This window comes from Myxocyprinus asiaticus, chromosome 2 (genome assembly GCF_019703515.2).
Source record: "Myxocyprinus asiaticus isolate MX2 ecotype Aquarium Trade chromosome 2, UBuf_Myxa_2, whole genome shotgun sequence".
In the NCBI taxonomy this organism is placed as follows: domain Eukaryota; kingdom Metazoa; phylum Chordata; class Actinopteri; order Cypriniformes; family Catostomidae; genus Myxocyprinus; species Myxocyprinus asiaticus.
This window is the reverse complement of record NC_059345.1, coordinates 10,081,692-10,103,423: the sequence shown is the minus strand read 5'-3', so window position 1 is coordinate 10,103,423 and position 21,732 is coordinate 10,081,692. Positions and strand designations below refer to the sequence as shown.

The 21,732-nt window shown below is 38.4% G+C and overlaps 1 protein-coding gene across 3 annotated transcripts in view; it reads right to left on the bottom strand.

Moving 5' to 3' along the window:
- The window catches only part of LOC127412594 (myotubularin-related protein 13-like), a 179,271-nt gene that overhangs the window by 137,807 nt on the left and 19,732 nt on the right, over positions 1-21,732 (bottom strand). For all 3 annotated transcript variants that reach the window (XM_051649073.1, XM_051649081.1, XM_051649089.1), the window contains exon 2: positions 21,021-21,106. In XM_051649073.1, the coding sequence (XP_051505033.1) occupies positions 21,021-21,106 (86 nt within the window). The remainder of the gene's footprint in view (positions 1-21,020; positions 21,107-21,732) is intronic.

Genomic DNA, 21,732 nt, shown 5'->3' with positions numbered 1-21,732 from the left:
CCTGCTGTAACCACTGGAGGGTCAACTTGGCCTTGTGCTTAGGGTCATTGTCATGCTGGAAAGTCCAAGAGCGTCCCATGCGCAGCTTTCGTGCAGAAGAATGCGAATTGTCTGCCAGTATTTTCTGATAACATGCTGCATTCATCTTGCCATCAATTTTCACAAGATTCCCCATGCCTTTAGAGCTCACACATCCCCAAAACATCAGTGAGCCACCACCATGCTTCACAGTGGGGATGGTATTCTTTTCACTATAGGCCTTGTTGACCCCTCTCCAAACATAGCGCTTCTGGTTGTGACCATAAAGCTCTATTTTGGTCTTGTCACTCCAAATTACAGTGTGCCAGAAGCTGTGAGGCGTGTCAAGGTGTTGTCGGGCATATTGTATCCGGGCTTTTTTGTGGCATTGGCGCAGTATAGGCTTCTTTCTGGCAACTTGACCATGCAGCTCATTTTTGTTCAAGTATCGTCGCATTGTGCTCCTTGAAACAACCACACCGTCTTTTTCCAGAGCAGCCTGTATTTCTCCTGAGGTTACCTGTGGGTTTTTCTTTGTATCCCGAACAATTCTTCTGGCAGTTGTAGCTGAAATCTTTCTTGGTCTACCTGACCTTGGCTTGGTATCAAGAGATCCCTGAATTTTCCACTTCTTAAGTGAATGAACAGTACTGTCTGGTATTTTCAAGGCTTTGGATATCTTTTTATATCCTTTTCCATCTTTATAAAGTTCCATTACCTTGTTACGCAGGTCTTTTGACAGTTCTTTTCTGCTCCCCATGGCTCAGTATCTAGCCTGCTCAGTGCATCCACGTGAGAGCTAACAAACTCATTGACTATTTATACACAGACACTAATTGCAATTTAAAAAGCCACAGGTGTGGGAAATTAACCTTTAATTGCCATTTAAACCTGTGTGTGTCACCTCGTTTGTCTGTAACATGGCCAAACATTCAAAGGTATGTAAACTTTTGATCAGGGCCATTAGGGTGATTTTTGTTATCATTATGATTTAAAAAGGAGCAAAACAACTGTGTGATAATAAATGGCTTCGTATGATCACTACCCTTAAATAAAAGACAGTTTTTTTGCATGATCAGTCATATTTTCAAAATCAATTCAAATCAATTTCTGCCGGGGTATGCAAACTTTTGAGCACAACTGTATCTCTTATAACTGTGGTTAGATCAAATAACCACAATCAGACGATTATTTAATAATCATGACAGGCCTAATGACATGCGAAACAGCACCAATGCTATTAAGCTGCATTTGCAAAAAGTGATCTTTAAGATTCTTGTTATTTGTGTAGTTTCTCTCTCTACTCTCTTTTCCTTTTGGCCTATTATTGAGATCAATCATTGGTTGTCGTGCAATCGACGTAATGATAGTAAAGGATCGATCTTGTGATTTCGCTATCGGGATCGTTCAAATGAAGATTGTGATTAATCTGGAAAAATGTTTTTTTTTTTTTTGTTTTTTTTTTTTTACTAGCCCTACTTCCAACTCAAGCACCATGAGCACACATCAAAAGCATTGCAGATAGCATGATAGGAAGGATACTATTTTATGATTTGCATAGAATATCTAATGTGTATTAATAGATTATTTTCTGAATGTCTCAATATGCCTTTGACATGGGGTTGTACAACTTAATGTATGCAGAAACACACAAGATCAGTCCATCTTGATTTGATTTTTGCATCGACATTGCCAACATAAGGATACATCATGCAAAATCCTCTGTAATCACTGACTGCGCTTGAAAAGGTCAGGGACAACGGGTCAGAAATTGTTTGAATCTTGAGCATAGCTTTACAGTGCCTGACCTATGTGTAACGTGGCACTGGGGCTAACACTTCAATGAGTTCATAAAAGAGTACACTGGGGAACGTTATGGCAGATCATGTGAATGGGCCTTAATTGTTCTCAAAACTCTTGCAAACATGAAACAGCTGAGTCATATCAAAGACAGGACAGACCTTTTTCTTAAATTAGCTCTCAGTCAAGTGACAATGGCACTCAGAAGTGTTCTACCGCTCGTGATGTCACAGGGCTCTCATTTACACTGTTGGCCCGCCGGCGAGATTTCCTCATCATGTGAGAAATAAGTGGCACGTCCACTCCATGAACAGACACAAGATCTGCAACTTGACCTGTTAAGAATCAGTTTAGTTGCAGAGTATGGAGGACAGAACAACGATATTAGATCCTCGTCTCCCTTGTGCTGTGTGCCGTTACTTGCTTCTCTGTTTAATGATGGCCATAAAAGGCAGAGGACTGCTGCCCCAGTTAGGAGGAGGACAAAGCAAGAGACGCTGGTCTGATTAATGTTGGTTGTGTAACAGTGCCAAGCTAGTGCATAAGATACATTATATAAGCTGTCACAGCATACTGGTATTCATTGAGATTAAAGCAGAAATGGTAAGTCTTACAGTTACTTTCTAATACATGTAAGTTCCATTCAAATAGCTACTTGGTTTATGTTTTTATCATAGCATCTCTCATGAGACTAGATAAAAGGACACATAAAAGGTACAGTTCACTCAAAGAAATGTGACCTTTATGACTTTCTTCTTGAGTGCTTACAATAGCAGCTGGCTCTTATCTAAGGAAATACAGGGCTGCGCTACTGCGTTATTTCTTCCATTCTGAAAGCAGAAGCAGTAGTATTTCCAACAAGCCTACTTTAGTGAAAAACTATGACAAGTCTGGATAAAAATCATATCACGTCATGGGCAGAAACATACTTTACACAAATACGCGAACGAAGATGCGAGCGCTTGGCCACCACACTGCCAATGCCTGGTCTGGTAGAATATGCTTAACATGCAAACCTCAGTAATCAAGAGGGTGATAGAGTTACCCTTAAAAGTTTGTGCCATTAAACTGGATGTGTTATTAATCAGGTAAATTGCTGTAAATAACTAACTTACTTACTTGTTCAGCACTATTCTCTTGAAACTGTTGCTCCGCCATGACAGTAGTTGGCTTGAAAGACAAAACTCAATGTAGAAGCGGAAAGTTTACACTAACGTCTGCTTTATCGTCCTTTGCGGCAACATTGTGTACTTGTGTTATGTTATAAATTGAGGTCTGACACATTTTGGAACGTGACAAATCACAAAATAGAGCTTGTGTAGCAAGAAGCGTCTGCGTTCTCATTTTGCGCCAATACTTTTTCAGCCTTTAAGATTACACGCATCACAAAGAACTATTTCCTTGAGATTAAAGTGATATTTTTCAATCACTTGTGCTGTTAGTTCATTTGCAAACTAACAGCAGCTGGCTAGTTAATGAATTAGCTCAGAGCATGGAAGATAATAGAAGTCCACAAAATAAAGATCTGTCTATATAAACACTGTGATGGTACACACTTTTTCCAGATTCTGGTCAACGTGCTGAGTAAATAAAGTTTTTGGGTATCTTCATTTTAAGCCAAAGGTCACTGTGTTTTGTAAGTTAAATACAATACTAAATTATTCAATAGTTAATAACATATCTGGAAACATCTGGGATGTCTTTCTGTAGCTAGAGAGACAATAACACAGTATGGGGTAAAAAGGGGAAAACAAGTTTATTTTAGAAAAAGTGCGAGGACCAACAGAACAAAAGGCTCAAGTTCTAGATTAAGTTACTATTTACAAACAAACGCTAAGTGACAGCACTTCCAGGTTTTTTAGCACCCAAGAAAAGACAACATGATCACACAGGAAGTCGTCAATGTTGCTTCTGAGATTTCCGGTACCCTAGGATTGGCCACACTACGCCGACTCACTGACAAGCGGCATGTCCTATCAGACATTTTTGCATCGGCTCAAACGCGTTTACCATCCACTTCCAAGTGCACTGCGTCAGCGGCCTGGGAGACCCAGGTTCGGATCCCGCGTTGAAACCAGGAAGTAATTGCGCTCGCATAATCAGTGACGAGCATTCGTAGGTTTGAGGGTTCAGTTCATAAAATATGCGTTCCTCTTCAATGTATTACATCCTGTACAACTCGCTTCACAACTCGCTTTTGGCATCCCTCCGTGAAAATGGAGCTCACATGTACCCATAAGCCCAACAACTCTTACCACTTTGGCCACTGGGGGCATTGTTTCAAATTTCGGTAAGCACAGACTGATTTTAGCAAAAGAACAGTCAACCTACTATTTCCACTTTATTCAAATTGATCTAAAAATGTCCCAAAAGTGCTGTTTGCAGAGTTGAAACACCCTATTTCTGAAAGATTATTGGAGATTTGGGCTTGTTTAAATTTTCATCAGGATCGTTTGACCAGGACAAACTCAGGATTTGATATTTACTGTATAATATTTAATATTTTTTTAAATATTGTTTAATATTAATTATAATACTTCAAAGATCACCATCATTGTTATTGCATCAGTTCTAGTAACTGTTCTGTTATCGCATCTGTTCTAGCTGCTGTTAGTAGATTTTAACTTTTAATGAAGGAATAACACAAAATCTAATCGCAAATGGCTGTTTTTTTTTTATTTATTTTTTATCCCATATATAGCGTCAATACTCGCTGAGCTACCCAGGCCCCCCCAAATGGCTGTTTTTAATTTCCAAAGTATAACCGCTGTGACAGATATGAGGCCAAATACAGTATGATCTAACAATGATCTTATACGAACAAGACCATCATATGGATCTTACGGAACGAACGGGACCCTGTATTGCCACCACCACAGCGTGTACTGGCTGTTTGTGAATGTACTAGTCTACATCTAAAATATATCTTTGTATTTATTTTGAATGCACCAATTAACTGTGACATCATGGAAGTTTAATCTATAAATACCTAAAGTTTTGAAGTTTTTAAAATATTTAACATGCCTTTTTAATAACAATTAAACAACAAGTTATAATTATATAATTATAATTATAATTATAATTAACTTTATTTATCACACATTATACATTTGCACATATACAGTGAAATTCTTCTTTTTCACATATCCCAGCTAAGCTGGGGTCAGAGTGCAGGGTCAGCCATGATACGGCGCCCCTGGAGCAGATAGGGTCAAGGGCCTTGCTCAAGGGCCCAACAGTGGCATCTTGGCGGTGCTGGGGCCTGAACCCCCGACCTTCTGATCAGTAACCCAGAGCCTTAACCGCTGAGCTACCACTGCCCAGTCATATGGACTAATACATTCTTACGAAATTGTTCCATCCAAAAATGTCATATCTAGGTTAACAAAACCCAAGAATCTCTCAAAAAGAAAAACAATAACAGGGGAAAGAGGTGTCAGCATCTCTGGTGGCTCTCAGTTAACACTTTACAATTTTATCAGATTAAACAGAGGCTAATAAAGCATCCAAATACAGGACAGTCTATTTCTGTCTGCTAAGCCCTTTTCAACCATAGACCAAGGGTAGGAAATGCTCAGCTGGGACCAGATGGAGACCCAATTATTCTGCTTGAATGTGTTGAGCTGATGCAAAACCCCCGAGAAGAAAACAACACTTCCTGAGAACATCTTCAGGGTCAAAAGAACATGGTAAAATAGTTTTTTATAGTCCTACCCCATTACAGCAGAAGCTAACAGACCTGTGTGAATTATACCAAGTATAATTACATTTAAAAAAACTGAAGTAATGTAGTATTCTGATATTGTTCTGAACACAGCAATGGTCAGGATACTTTATTTGGTCACTTATGCAATACCGCACACATGGTTTACTTTAGTGAGAGATATTTTTAGTTGGTCAACAGGGATGCTTAGAAATTGACCAGAATCAGGAGGGTGAGGATTGTGGAGACACTAAAAATGCCAAATGAGCAACACATTGACAGCATCGTAATTTCGTGACCTGTAATTTATTGAGCCGGTGACAATTTGTGCATGTCAGAACTGCAGAGAAAAATGGAAATAGCATGTTCTCAATCTGGTGCGAGTATAACGTGTCAATTACTTCAGACTTGCATTTCTCCACATGTAGCTCATACAGCTGGCTCTGTCACGCTCTTCACTAGCGTGATCCTCTGTGGCGATGTCCTCACCAGAGGCGAATTTTTCTGCCCTCTTTTTTAAAACCTAAATTGAAAACACACTGGCACTTTAACGGATGAGTCTCAGCCTGAAATATTTCAATCTTAACAACACACACATAAAACATGCTTCAATTCTTGGAGATTCGAGTGTTATTCAAACATTTTGCTTTCAGTTTGTGTTCCCATAACGCAGTAGGGGAAACACTGAAGACATACTCAGAACTTCCCGGCAGTGCCTGGAATACGGTAATGAATTTGACTCATGTGCAAAAAATGATAACAGGTAATAGCATGCTCTTTACAAATGCAAAAGGTCATCTTAGGTTTATAGGAATGTTTATTAGTTACTTTCCTTTTCTCGCACACACAAATACACCAATAGTTTAGCCCTGTATAGGTGGAGTACAACTTGAACTTCCCTGTTTGGCAGCTGTTAAGTAATTTAAGTAAATAATTGAGCTCAAGCCCTAAAATTAGTGACGGATGACATATTGTCAAACTTTGACACAAAGTGGAGGGTCTTGTATCACCCTGAAGGGATTTATTTACCAACTGACTTGACATTTTCCCACTTATTACATGGTTACTTAGTCAACAAAAAAAAATGGACATGAAATATTGATCAGAAATGAAATAATTTATTTAATTTATTATGCGTTATCAAATAGACAGCAGACTGAACGGAAATGATAACGACTGACCAATCAGAAGTACTCCAGAGCATTATGGTACAATAGGTTTTAACATTTTAAGAATGAGAGTCAAAGCAAGAACAAAAGGACGCATATAAATGCTACAGCAACAAAAAAAAAAAAAAAAATGTGAAAAAGCCTGTCTATGGGTGTGGTAGACTCATAATCCACTACAGCCAATCATTTCATTCAATCTTTGAGCTAGTTACAAAACTTTACCCGGAACAAGGCTGGTAAATTCCTCGGTGGTCTTTGCAGTCATGCATTGTGATGTGACAATTCTCTTAATGAATCATTGTAAAAAACATTGCAACAGTTCTAGTGTGCTGTTGCTTTTACTTTTGACCAGCCGAATGTAAACACCTTTGTCTCGGGACTGGACCGAGGCACAATACAGTTGAACGTCACACAGCAGACCCCTGCCTGTGAGCCAAATGATAGTGCAGTGGGTACAGGTGTTTCCTGTGGGAGCCCGTCACTGCCCACTTTCCCCTCCCTCCAATCAGCTCTCTGACTTTTGTTTATGTTTTTCAGCTGACTAAACAACAGCTTCATACTGCAGTCACGTGAGTCTGCCACACTTTTACATTCTCAGCAGGAAGGAGAAAATGACCCTGCTTTTGAATGAAGGGAGGGTTTCCTTTATTCTTAACACAATGGCTGTTCATTACACAGGACTTAATCTTTTACTATAGATATAGATACAAAAATAAACTGGATATACAAGAAAGCCTTGATGTTGAACTAAAGTGCAAGACTATGTTTTGTGGCACCCTCTGTCACTGGTAGTGTGGATGTACGAAAGCATCTGTATTTATTAGATTTTTTTAGTTTAATATTACAAATAAATATTACAAATTTAAAAATTAAATACAGGTAGAAGTAATGCACTGTGGCTACCACTTGGATTACACGGTGTCCTAACCAGATGCAACATGAAGCCACCACAAGTGATAAAAAGTATCGTTTCCATGTAACAGGAGTTTTTTATTCCCAAACAAGCCACGACAGAGACACGCGACAAGCAACAAGCAATTCTATTTTTTAAATGGTTTCTATTTTTACCAAGTCACGCCGGGCAGCCCAGTCAACAAATGGGTCTAAAAATGTTCTTATAACAGTATATTAAAGCCAGCATCTAACTAGCCTGTTTAAAACAACTTGATTTTGGCTGAGGGTATCACACACCTACCGAATGTTGAGCTTGAGGTCTCGTTTTGTTGAGTCGGATCTCTGCCACACACACACCGGTTCAAAATGGCAGAGTGGTGGCATATCAACTCATTCAGAATTTCTCTCCACTTACCTGTCATGTGGAGATCGGCGAAATAACAAAAGGAGTATGGCGTGAACATAAACAATGGTAACAGACTGAATTTGGACACTTTGCCCTGTGTATGTATGTGGTTGTGTATTTATTCCCTTTGGGGTTTGCCTAGAAAGCGTATGTCCATACGCAACTTCAGTGAAAACATTTGTTGCATTCAATAAAAAGACTGTTCTGTCTGTGCTCTGATTTCTACATTTTATTGCAAATTATCCTCATTTTAGTATAAAAATATCACGGTGTCGCATCGTGTCTGGTGTGGACAGACAGATTGCTTATCGCCGGAAGATATTACTCTAGAAACATCATACAGTACATTTGGCCAAGTTTGTAAGGCGTCAAATATACATTATATATTATTTCACACTGCTTTCACAGGAGGGCTCATAGGAATTAATGGAGGGACATGGCACACCCAGCAGTAGAATTGGCCAATATAATTGGTGGCCACTTAACCACATGTCAGAGTCAATAAAGTATACGGAGAGACTAATTGCATTTGTTCAGTGCTGAGAGCCTAACTCTCTGAGGGGAATAAATCCACTCAGTTAAGAGGCAAACCTTCCTGAACAGAAATGTACAAACACTCAAACATGATTACTTGCTTTTTAGTAGATGTTTTTTTTATCCAAAGCGACTCAAGGTCCACTAATTGCAAAGACAGTCACTCTTTGACATTTTGTGGTTATGCACCTCCTCAAGAACACAATGGTAATAGAGGACTTAGTTACTATCCAAATTGAACAGTGTACAAATTATCATATTAATTCCAATTAAAAGGGGTCAAATTTGTTTTAGGGAGTGGTGTGGCATAGTGGTTTGAGCTCAGGGCCAGAAAGCGGATGATTACTGGTTTGAGCTCTGCAAGGATTGACACTTGAGTCTTAAACAGTTCAAAAATTCTCTCATCATTTACTTACCCTTATGCCATCCCAGATGTGTAAGACTTACTTTCTTCTGCTGAACACAAACTGAGATTTTTAGAAGAACACTTTAGCTCTGTAGGTCCATACAATGCAAGTAAATGGTGACCAGACCTTTCAAGCTCCAAAAATCACTTTAAGGCAGCATAAAAGTAATTAATAAGAATCTAGTGATTTAATATACAGTTATGTCTTCTGAAGCGACATGATATGTGTGGGTGAGATCAGATCAGTATTTAAGTCAGTTTGTACTATAAATCTCCACTTTCACTTTCCCTTTCAGAATGTGAAAGTGCAAATGGAGATTTATAGAACAAAAGGACTTAAATTTTAATCTGTTTCTCACCCAAAGTGATTGCATCACTTCAGTAGACATGTATTAAACCACTGGATTTGTATGGAAACTTTTATGCTGCCTTTATGTGATTTTTTTGGAGCATTAACGGTCTGGTCAACATTCACTTGCATTGAAAGGACCTGCAGAACTGATATATTCTTCCAAAAATTGTTGTTTGTGTTCAGCAGAAAAAAGAAAGTCATTCACATCTGGGATGGCATGAAAGCGGAGTTAAGGATGAGAGAAGTTTCCTTTTTGGGTGAAATATCCCTTAAATTAAGGAGGTCAGACCCCCCCCAAACCCCCGTAGTTCATAACCCGAGTAGCATTAGTTCCCAAGTGGCCTTTTCCTGGGATAAAATCTGCAACCTTTAAGCAATGCAGACACTTAATTACCTGCCTTCTGCCAGAAACTGGAATAACCAGGAATTGTCTGGATAGGAGTAAGCAATTTGTTCCAGCTCTGTCTGTATGAAGTTAACCAAGATGCTCTCCCAGTGTGAATCAGACATTACGAGCACAGCACACCAGACCGTCAGTTTGATAACTTAAGCTGATGAACCGAAGTCTCTTTTGTTTGTGTGCATTTTTAGCTTGTTAAACGCTGCCATCTGATTGGCTGGTTTTTAACTTGTGAGACTGGTATGGGGCTTTTGTTAGCAGCTTTTTCTTTGGTAGCTGAGATGAACAGAGACAGCAGGAAGTAGCAAAGCTCTCAGACTATGGCTCAGCTCCCTGCTTCTTTGTTTCATTCTGCATTGCCTGCCCTTTTGCCAGGAACTGCAGATACTAATCAATCCAAGGGCCACGTCTTGTGTACACTGCGTACTATCATAAATTTACTTTTTTATATTTATTAGCCAAAACAATCCACAATTTTTCCATTAGATTACATTTTTTCAATGTGACTTTTTACAAGCCCAAATGCAGAGAAAACTATAAGTAAACCATTTATAGGTTAATACCCCGAGAAATGTAAACACTGCAGCACTTTCAAAACATTGCACTGTTTGTTTGAGCACCCCGACCAGCCTGACACAGTAACTGTGGCTCAATCAATGGCGTGAGATTGGGGCGAGACTGTCTAGTTGTCCAACAAATGGAAGACAGGGGTAGTGTTCGGGAAACCTTTTGGAAAACAACCATTATTTTATTTTTTTTTATCTGCTTGCTGAAATTAGTGGTGCAGAAATTACACACTTCAGCTTTAAACCAGCACCCAAAATATTCTGGAATTTTCTTAACTAACCAAATAAATCTTTACTTTCTGGCTTTCTTCTGAACACAGACTCTTAAAACCAAAGATCTGGTGAGTGCTGAAACTATAGTAGGGCTAAGCTCTCTTCTGACCAGCTTTTGAAGGCGATAATTTCCTGTGATTGCTTTTCCTGTGACTCCATGATTTGTTGATTACTCATAAAAGATCTTCCTGACAGATCTTTTTTTTTTCTTTAAAAATTTGCAAGACGTTCTGAGATTCGGAATGCACTGTTTTGTTTTCTCCCCCCCACCCCCACATACTGTGAGACGTGAGCTTCAGCCATACTTGCGCCTTTTCCCTGTGAAACAACCGGAAATGAGCAAAACCAATTCAAACACACAGAGTAGGTGAGATGATGAAACATGAACATTAAATGCCACATCACGTCTAGCGGGTGAATCATATTTCACCCCGAAAACAAAAAAACAAAAAGCCCAAAAAACATATTTTGCAAAGAGATATTTTTTTTTTTTGCATTTTCACGACAATCAAGCACATTTAACTTCTAAATTTCTGGAGCGTGTTTGGGCATTTTACTTTTGAATTTTTGTCATTCTAATTTTTCTCAATGAGGATTATCATTAAATTCTTAATAATGTCATTTTTACTGTAAAAGTTCTGTGAAAGTTTTTTTCATCTTTAAACTTGACACAGATTTAAGGTCGTACAACACATTGCATAAATGTAATGACGAATAAATATTTTACAATTTAAATAATATACAGAATCATTAATTCATTTTTGCATTGCAGTAAATAGAGTGTATTTTTGCATTATGGTAATGAGAATTGGGGGGAAATGTGCTAAATTCTCATGAATATAATGTCACAACACAAAAAAGCACAATTGTTCTAACCTGGGCTTCATTTCCTTATAATCACTGTATTCCTTTTTTTATTTTGGGATGAAACATGACATTTTTATGTACAGTGATACACACAATATCCAAGCCCAGCTTTAATATCTCCTCAGTTAGATGGGCCGCAAACAACAGACCAACTAATGTGCAAATTATTTACACATTTTCGGCATACTTTTTGTGTCATTCCCGGAAGTATGAACCACATTCCAGATTACAACAGGGATTTGGAGGAAAGGGAAAAGAGGTTCAAAAAGTCAGAGCATTTGGATGAGATAGATGACACAAATGGTCACAATCCCCCCCCAATCGTGTGAGGTCACATTCCTTTGTTATAGGATGTCAGGCTCCGAAATGGAATTTTTTATTTCATCAATATATAGCTCCCTCAAAACAAAAACAAACCACTTTCTGTTAGTGACCGCAGAAACACTTCAAAGAACATGTTACTATTTTTTTTTTTTTTTTTTTGTAAAAGAAGGCATGTTTCATTCAGTGCTTGTGTATTCTATTCTATATTATATTTTGATCAGCGCTCAAGCCACCAGTGTTTGTTTTCCCAGTTCTAAAATAAATCAAGCTATTAAACAAAAAGAACATACAGAAATTTTATGTATATCAGCAGATGTTATTTTCTGTTGGTTGTTTTTTTGTTTTTTTTACTCGATTTCATGCTTTAGAGGAATAAGGGAGGTATGTTTTTCTTCAAGCTTACAAGATGAGGGACATAATCCATTTGATGCAGTCAGTATAAATAAAGCAGAGGATTCTGCATATAAACGTTGGAGAAATAAAACCAGCATCAGAGAAACAGCTATAAGGCCAACTGGCTTCACGAGGTGCCAAGGTTCTATGTCCGTCTCATTCCTAGCATGCTGAGGAAGCTAACACACATGCATCATGGACTGCCAAGTGGCTCGAGCTATTGTAGGAGGATAGATGAATGGCTGTTGATGTTAGTTTAACTGGAACATTTGAGTCCATCATTCTGGACATAACATAAAAACCTCAATGTGTTCCGGTCCAGGCAATAAAGAGATAACTGCAAGAACAAATATCTCCCGAGGCAGAGGTTAATGGCACCCGATCACTGTGGCAGTGACAAACAGGTAAATGGGAAACACTATCATGGGAAGAAACCCATGCACAGCCTTGAGATGATTCAAGGCTAATGCCATCTACTAAAAGAGTTCTTTTGTTAATACAATATTTAACTTTTTGTTTGGAAGTGCCATTTAAGAAAAAAATAAACAAATAAATATGAACACACACCCATACGCTTGCAAAAACTAGGGATGGGACAACATATCAAATTTCGATATATCACAAAGCAAAAAATTACAAACCATATTGTGGTATAACTCGATATTTCAAAATCTGCAACATTGTTTTCTGTCCATGTGATTATATATGAAATGACCCGTCAAACATCATAATCTCTGATTTTACGCTTTTTTCTACACTGTTTACAGTGTTCACACAAGGTCCTTAAAGTGATTGAATTTAGCTTTTAGAAATTTAATTACTGGAATACCTGGAAAATCACCTTGTTTTGATGAAAAGTGCTTGAAAGTGTATCGTTTCCTCCGTGTAATGTGTGTCCATCAAAGATGAGGCGCACTCCACTTTCACTGAATAATGCGTCTTAATATCCTTTCTGTTCTTTACAGTCAGATAAAAAAGTAAAAATAAATATTAATTTTAATCTCACGCAGCAAGGATGCACTAAAGAAACCGAGAGATTCTCGTTAATGTTCCCTGAACCGGAACACTGTGAACTGCTCTTTGAACCCTTAAAGTGACAGTAACCTTTTTAGCATTTCTTATACAAATAAATGTAAACTCAATGTTATTATTTGTAAATCTGACACATTATTTAAAGCAGTGATAGCTCATATCATTATATATACAATTTCATGATATAATATTAATATAATATAGAATTTTTGTATTTTCACAAAGTTAGATTTTGATTATAATAATGATGACAAACAAATTTATAATATAAAAATATACACTTTCACACACTTTTTTCAGGACAGGTTTTGTTCAGTTCTATTGCTTGTTCTGAATCTGATCAGTCTGAATGTAGCCCACTATTTTTGAAAGCTTATTTGTTTGTGAATCTTTTCTTATAGAGAAAGGAATATGAGCAACTCCTATTATTTCAACTTTGAGCATTTATAGTGTATTAAAGAACTTTATTTTGATGAGAAATTATAAATGAGAATTTTGCTCAAATAGTTTTTCAGAAAATAAACTATTTTCTACAACTGGCAAACAGCTCTACAGTTAATCTCTGGAAAATAGCCGTTAGTCTTCTACTAATGAAATTTAGCCTTAGGTTAATTCTAGTCTCCCACAGTCCATTTTTTACGATCTAATCAGTGCAAATCTGATTGGCTGGCTCAATGGAACTTCCACGAGTAGACGGATACAGGCCGTTTCATCAGTCTGCCTGGAAGCCAAGTTGTGTTCACAAGGTTCCGCATTAACCGAAGAAAGAGTGCTTTTGAAGATGAAATAATCACAGAATTTGTCAGGTTAGTGCTATCACATCTTTTAAAGACATTCAGAGTTTCGTTTGAGGCACGAAGCAGAAAATGAAGTGGATATCCACGAGCAGAGCTGCATTTTCTGCTTTATTTACTTCTCTATAACAAGGTTTTCTGTGCTGCACTTAGACCCTCTACTCTTTTTCTGCTAGTCTCCCGTGTGTTTTCTGTGCAATCACTTGCAGAGGCTCGCGCGTCTTTATATAAATACTTTGTTTCTTCCCCCCATGTCGGTCTTTTATTATTTTATGCTACATCTCTGATAACCCCGCCCCTAAACACCCCATAATGAAAAAAACTGAATGTTATTGGTCACTTTACATGTACGTTTCATAGCTTTTCCTGTCCACATGGGCGGTTCTTGGCCAGCTGAAGCAGCTATAGACCCTGAACCTATGCCGCAGTCATACAGTAAGTCTGGCTAAACGAGACTAGGTTAATTTTGATTGGTTGCACAATTTGTCACCCAGTGAGACTTGTAAAGATACTGAACGTTTTTACAACCGACAAACATTAGACAAAATTTTTGTTTCTTTGAGCCTTTGAACCACAACACTGTTGTTAAAAAGTCACACGTGTCTTGTGAACTGCGTTTTGATTACCAAGGGTTTAAAATATACCTTTTTAAACACGGCATATTATGGTACAATGAATACTGGCTTTGGTCTTAGCAAACCAAATTAATAACAAAGAGCTGTGACTAAAAATCAACCATTTGACAGCAAAAGTAATGTAACTACCATTTCAAAAAACATCCTCATGCAGCATCACTTTAGAGGACCATACTGTACACACACACACACACACACACACACACAAAATTATTTCTTGGGCAACTTTAACAACAAACTTAAATAAAGGGACAAAATTGAAGCAACCACAATATGCATCACCATATCATCTACTGTTTATTCCAGCTGAATCAGTACCAGGTCAGACATGGGAAGTTCTATGGGATGCACTTACATGTTCGAGCATAAATTCAACTCTTGTTTGTCAGCTGCTTGTTAAAAGCAGCATCCCACATGGAGTACCAGGACATTCAATCTTCTTTGAAATTTTAAAGTCATGCAATAAAACCATGTGACCTTCAGTAATCAATCTAACTGACCAATATAAAAAATGTATCCTTAGAAAATGCAGTTTACAAATTACAAAAATCCTTTTATGGACATTAGATAACAGGCCGTCTGTTTGTTTGAAATGACACAGAAATCTTGTTAAATCAGTTTCAAATAAAACAAAATACCAAATCATTAAAATTATGTTCTATATGAATGCATTTCTGTGATATAAAAATATTTGTTTTCAAGATGTTAAACATTTTCAAGTCTAACATGACACAAATTCTGATTCAGCACACAGTGATGAACTTGGTATATTCAAGCAATATTTCAATTAAAATATTACACATCTCCCGAACCGCTGTCTCATCATTATTTTCAGCTGTTTTTCCCTTTCTGAGCATATCAGTGCCTGGGTAGCTCAGTGGTAAAAGACACTGGCTACCACCCCTACCACCCCTGTAGCTCGCTAGTTCGGATTCCAGGGCGTGCTGAGTGACTCCAGCCAGGTCTCCTAAGCAACCAAATTGGCCCGGTTGCTAGGGAGGGTAGAGTCACATGGGGTAACCTCCTCGTGGTCGCTATAATGAGGTTCGTTCTCGGTGGGGCACGTAATGAGTTGTGCGTAGTTGCCACGGTGGATGGCGTGAAGCCTCCACACGTGCTATGTCTCCGTGGCAACACGCTCAACAAGCCATGTGATAAGATGCACGGGTTGACGGTCTCAGATGCGGAAGCAACTCCGCCACCCAGACTGAGACGAATCACTACGCGACCACGAGGACTTAAAAGCACATTGGGAATTGGGCATTCCAAATTGGAAGAAAAAAATAAAAAATAAATAAAAAAATAAAAAACAATTCCTGATTATAAGCGTACAGATTGATTGACCCATAATGTTTTCGACCCAAATACAAAGAAAAACAAGTATTTTGTGTGGGTCCCTAATAAATTGTATAATACCTTTAAAGATAACTCATTGTTCAAGAGGGAATCAGAGAACATCTGTATCTTAACTACCCAAGACCAATAACTAGTCCAGCCAAATGTCATTATTGTTTATGGGATGCAGTCTGATTCTTATTTGTTGATAGCACTGATCTAGTTCGACCAACTTTAAATGGGACATTTAATGTCACCTCCGTAGATTTCAAATAGTTGTCAGCATCAAAGCAGTGAGTAATGATGGCACTAACAAGAAGAGAGCTGAACCTTAGTGTGAGGTGGAGTTAAAAATGGCACGCAAAGCAAATAGCTGGCGAACATCCTACAAGATTAATAATACCTTTGGAACAAGAGCTGTAAACACGATGGGGTGTTTTTCAGCCCCTTTTATACAAGGAACATTCCTCATCTGTAGCTATTTAGTTTGCTGGGGGTTGTTGTGACAAAGAAAAACCCTTTCTTTTCCGCATCAGAAATCAAAGCAAAAAAGAAATCTAGAAATCTGCAAATAATAAAAATTTGCATACCAGAACAAAAGCAAATTGCCTGGCTGGTATGTTAAAAACAATGGCATATTTTCATTAAAACTACAAAGCTAGGATTGGAGCAATTTCTTTACAGCCCTAAAATATACTGGTGAATGGTGGGACACCCCCAGCATTGTGGCTTTATGAGTTTGTTATTGTCATTATTTAAAAATTCATCCACAATAAACGACTTAACATGACACCCACAACTAAAACAATTGAATCCTCCATGCAATTTGACAAAAATGCAGAATTTTCCAAAATATGAGGAAAACTGGTAACTCCCAATAAATTATTTAGGCTATTGAAGTCGAAAATGACCATTTACAAAGACAGATGCTTGGCGACAACCATAAACAGGCATCGTAAGACCACCCAGGACATGATATAAAAGTATACATGAGCACTGTAAGAACATAATATAAAACCTTCAAGATCAATCATCCAGAAATTGCAGAAGGTTGGGTCACAGCAATAAAACACCATAGAGATGGCAAGAGCAAACAGACACAACATGTCCACATACTGATATGTTTGAGTAAACTTTATTACAGGGGCCCTCCACAAGTTGCTGAATGCTTCTGAGATGAAGCTGTGTAGATGAACTCAAGCCATGTTTCCTGAGGACCAGCAAAACATGCATGACTCTTCTGGTTAGGTTCTACAGCCCATTGGGAATACTGGCACACCCAGTGACTAACAAGCAATGACATACACACAGCTCAGGTCTATTTTTAAATGACACATCGCCCACCCAATGCATTGCACTATCCCTGCAGTGTTCAAAGAGATGGGAATGTGTTTGATGAATGTTGTTCTAAAGCACTAACTCAAAAACAAGACTTAAGATGAAGTACAAAACAGAAGCGGTTATCTGAGTTACCGTAGACTTTGTCAGTTCGAACCAGTCTGGCCATTCTCTGTTGACCTCTCATATCAACAAGGCACCCCTCAAAGGATGTTTTTTGTTTTTGGCACCATTCCGAGTAAATTCTAGAGACTGTTGTGTGACATCAGCAGTTACAGAAATACTCAAACCAGCCCATCTGGCACCAGACTGGTTCAAACTGACAAAGTCTACAGTAACTCAGACCACTGCTCTGTACAATTGTGATACTATTTTTCTATTTTTACTTTTCCAAATAGAAAAATTTGTCATGTCCTTTTAGAATTAGAAACATAAGTAAGTATTTATGAGAATTCATGGTATTCAAAACAAAATCCAAGTCCAAGACTGACCCAGATTGTGTAACCTGTTGGCTGACCAGAGGCTCAAACACCTGCTGGATAATGTATATTACACCAGTCATGTTTGGTCATACAATATCTTTCCAACTGTTTGCCATTCTGGCTAGACACCCAAAAGTGCAGATGAGGGAGGTTTAAAAATCCAAGAGCAAACAGAATCCCTCAACCTGTCCAAGAATCCATTATCTAGTGGAATAGCTGGCATTTTCTGAGGGAAATGCCTGAAAGTGAATAATGAAGATGCACCTTTAGCTTAAACGAACATTCCTGTTTCAATACAAGTTAAGCTGAATCGACAGCATTTGTTGCATAATGTTGATTACCACAAAAATTAATTTAGGCTCGTCCCTTGTTTTCTTAAAAAAAAGCCTGGGTTATAGTGGGGCTAATCCGTAAACCTTAAGACACTCTGTATTAGCTGCAAGATGTAAACAATATGCATGTTAACATGATTTTAGTGTCATAAAATAACTTACTAACCTATTCTTTGTAAAGTTAGGGTTAGGGTTTTCAACTTCATTACCATGACGACATAACACCGTAAACCCTAAAACGATATATATATGTGTGTGTGTAATAAAAAAAAAACATTCACACAATTCCTGACATTTAATCGTAGAAAACATTCCCTGTCTTAGGTCAATTAAGATCACTACTTTATTTTAAGAATTTGAAATGTCAGAATAATGGTAGAGAGCCTACTATTTCTTTCATCAAATTCCCAGTGGGTCAGAAGTTTACATACAATTTGTTAGTATCTGGTAGCATGGCCTTTAATTTGTTTAACTTGGGTCAAAAATTTTGGGTAGCCTTCCATAAGGGGTGTACCTTGTCTACAACGATGTTTAGGCAGGTGGCACATGTCAAATTCACGTCCACTTGAATGGCCGAGCCCAGGGTTTCACAGCAGAACATTGCCCAGAGGATCACACTCCCTCCACCGGCTTGTCGTCTTCCCACAGTGCGTCCTGGTTCCATCACTTCCCCAGGTAAATGGTGCACACATACATGGCCATCCACGTGATGTAAAAGAAAACGACTCATCGGACCAGGTCGACCTGCTTCCACTGCTCCAAGGTCCAGTTCCGACACTCGCGTGCCCATTTAAGGCGCTTTCGACGGTGGACAGGGATCATCGTGGACACTCTGACCGGTCTGCGGCTACGCAGCACCAAACGCAGCAAGATGCACTGTGTGTTGTGACTCATTCCTCTAGTAACATCATAAAACTTTTCTGTGACTTGTGCCACAGTAGACCTTCTGTCGGTTCAAACCAGAAGGGATAGCCTTCTTTTCCCTCACGCATCAATGAGCCTTGGGTTTGTGGTTTGTCCCTCTTCAGACCACAGTCGGTAGGTACTCACCACTGCCTTGCCGTTTCAGAGATGCTCTGACCCAGTCATCTGGCCATAACAATTTGGCCCTTGTCAAAGCCGCTCAGATCTTTACTCCTGACCATTTCTCCTGCATTCAACACGTTGACTATCAGAACTGATTTTTAGCTTACCATCTAATCTACCCAGATATTGACATGTGGCCTTGTTAGGAGGAGATCAACATTATTCGCTTCACCTGTGCGTGGTCATATTGTGACAGTATATACACACCGATGAGTCAAAACATTATGACCACTTGCCTAAAATGCTGTTGGTCCTCCGCGTGCCGTCAAAACAGCGCCAACCTGCCGAGGCATCACATCGCACCCTGCTGCATCAATTTGACACGTGCCACCTACCTAAACACCATACCGGTGTATTTCGGGTTTCTTTATAATTAAAAGTCCCTAATTATGCACAGGATCTTAATTTTCCTGGTTACTATTGGAATTTTGATTGCACAATAAACTGCTTTTGGGATTTTATTTATTTTGGACTCTTGTAGCCTCAATGTCTGTGCACGTCATAGCAAGAAAAGACTAGGAAATCTTTGATCATTCAATAAATCAGTTTTAAAAAAACTATCGACCCTTTCCACCACCTTAGTTATCGGTATCAGCAAAATCCACTATCAGTCGACCACTAAATGTGACCACGTCTTAACCTGGATTTTTTTTTTTTTTAAGAAGGTAGAAATTATTTCAACGCCACAAATGCTGTTGATTGAGCTTAACTTGTATTGAACCCAGAATGTTCCTTTAAAAACTATAAACATGATTCTAATTTTGAAAGTAACTAAAAGTGAAAGCAACATTTGTGTTCCTTTAGCCTACTTACTACTTGCGGTCATGTATTACTGTCACTTGTCAGATTATATCACCCCATTGAGATATATAATTTAATCGTTGTGATAATTAATAGGCTGCAAAATGCTTGTGTCATATGGCCAATATGATCTGAAAGCAAAGTTAGAACAGCAAGAAAAAGTTAAATGAGATCTCATGCAGTGGTGTGTGCAGACCACCATCTCCATCTTATAATTTTAAGCCAAGGTCAAACATAATGCAGCCTTGATAAACAAATAAACAAACTAAATAACCAGACAGCAGCTCAATAGCCTGAGCGTGACTCTGCTTTTGAACTCAAGGACCAGGACAACTCTAAAGCTACTGTCACTTTGAGATTTACAGCATGTTCTTCTCAAGGTCAGATAAGCAAATATTTGGTCCCTAGTTAAGCGCATTCGTGTCTGCTGTTAATTGGACCGTATTGTGTGGGGCTTTATGTCAGACTGAAACACAGAGAGGGAGGGGGATCAATTCTGTACAAGATTTAAGGAAAGCAAAGACACTCAAAGTGGACACCAGCGATAGTATGCTGGACAGTTATGGAGAAAAACTGGCTTGGAATTCTTCAGTTACAGTAAATGGAGGAAACTGGGATAAACCTTTAAGTAAACAATCATTATGCATTTGATGACAATAGGAAATGCTGATAAAGAACCCCATTATATTCCGATGTGGGATGGGGGCAGTTGTATTCTTTCAGGAAAAAGGTCATTTAAGGTATGACTCAATACAAACTCTTTAACAGTGTCGCATTATTGTGCTCCTGTAGCTAAAATATCAACAAAATATGTTTCTGTAGCTCAACTGGTAAAACACGGCGCTAGCAACGTAATGGTCATGGATTCATTTCCTAGGGAACACACATACTGAAAACATGTACAACTTGTCGCTTGTGCTAAAAGCAATCATGTAAGTGTATTTATATAACTTAATTTTGTTTAATAATGATTATATACACTGAGACAGGTGGGCAAAGCTAACTTGTGTCAAAAACTAAGGAGGTATGATCTGAAGTGTACACAACTGAGAAAAACAATCAAGTAGAATGCACACTTACCATTTCCACACCCTGGGGAAATGCCGTGCCCTCCCAGTCCTTTTTGGGGAAGCGCTGAATGATCCTGCCACATCCTTCGCCCGTTTCTAAAAATATATATAGAAGAATAGACATTGGGTTTTTACTGAGCTGGGCCATTTGAGCAACACTTGAGTTTTAAAGAAATGTGGTTAAATGTTTAACTATGTAACTTTTATTTATTACTACAACATTCATTTGAAATTAATTTCTAAAAAAATTATATTTTAAAATCAAGAAGAGCAGTACTGTGGGGCATATCAGGACAATGTTGACATTGTAATGCATGAACACAATTTCAGATTTCCTAGCTGGCACAATCACTCCTCATGCATTATAGGGCTGGGCGATAAGCTTTGTACAATATTTTATAGAAAGAAATATCGCAATATCCCATTACATCGTTGGATTCAGCCTTAATTTTTTAATTAATTTTATTTATTTATCACACATTATACATTTGCACATATACAGTGAAATTATTTTTTTTCACATATCCCAGCTAAGCTGGGGTCAGAGCGCAGGGTCAGCCATGATACGGCGCCCCTGGAGCAGATGGGGTCAAGGGCCTTGCTCAAGGGCCCAATGGTGGCATCGTGGTGGTGTTGGGGCTTGAACCCCTGACCATCTAGTCAGTAACCCAGAGCCTTAACCGCCAAGCCACCACTGCACTTAAACACACTTGATCAAAAAA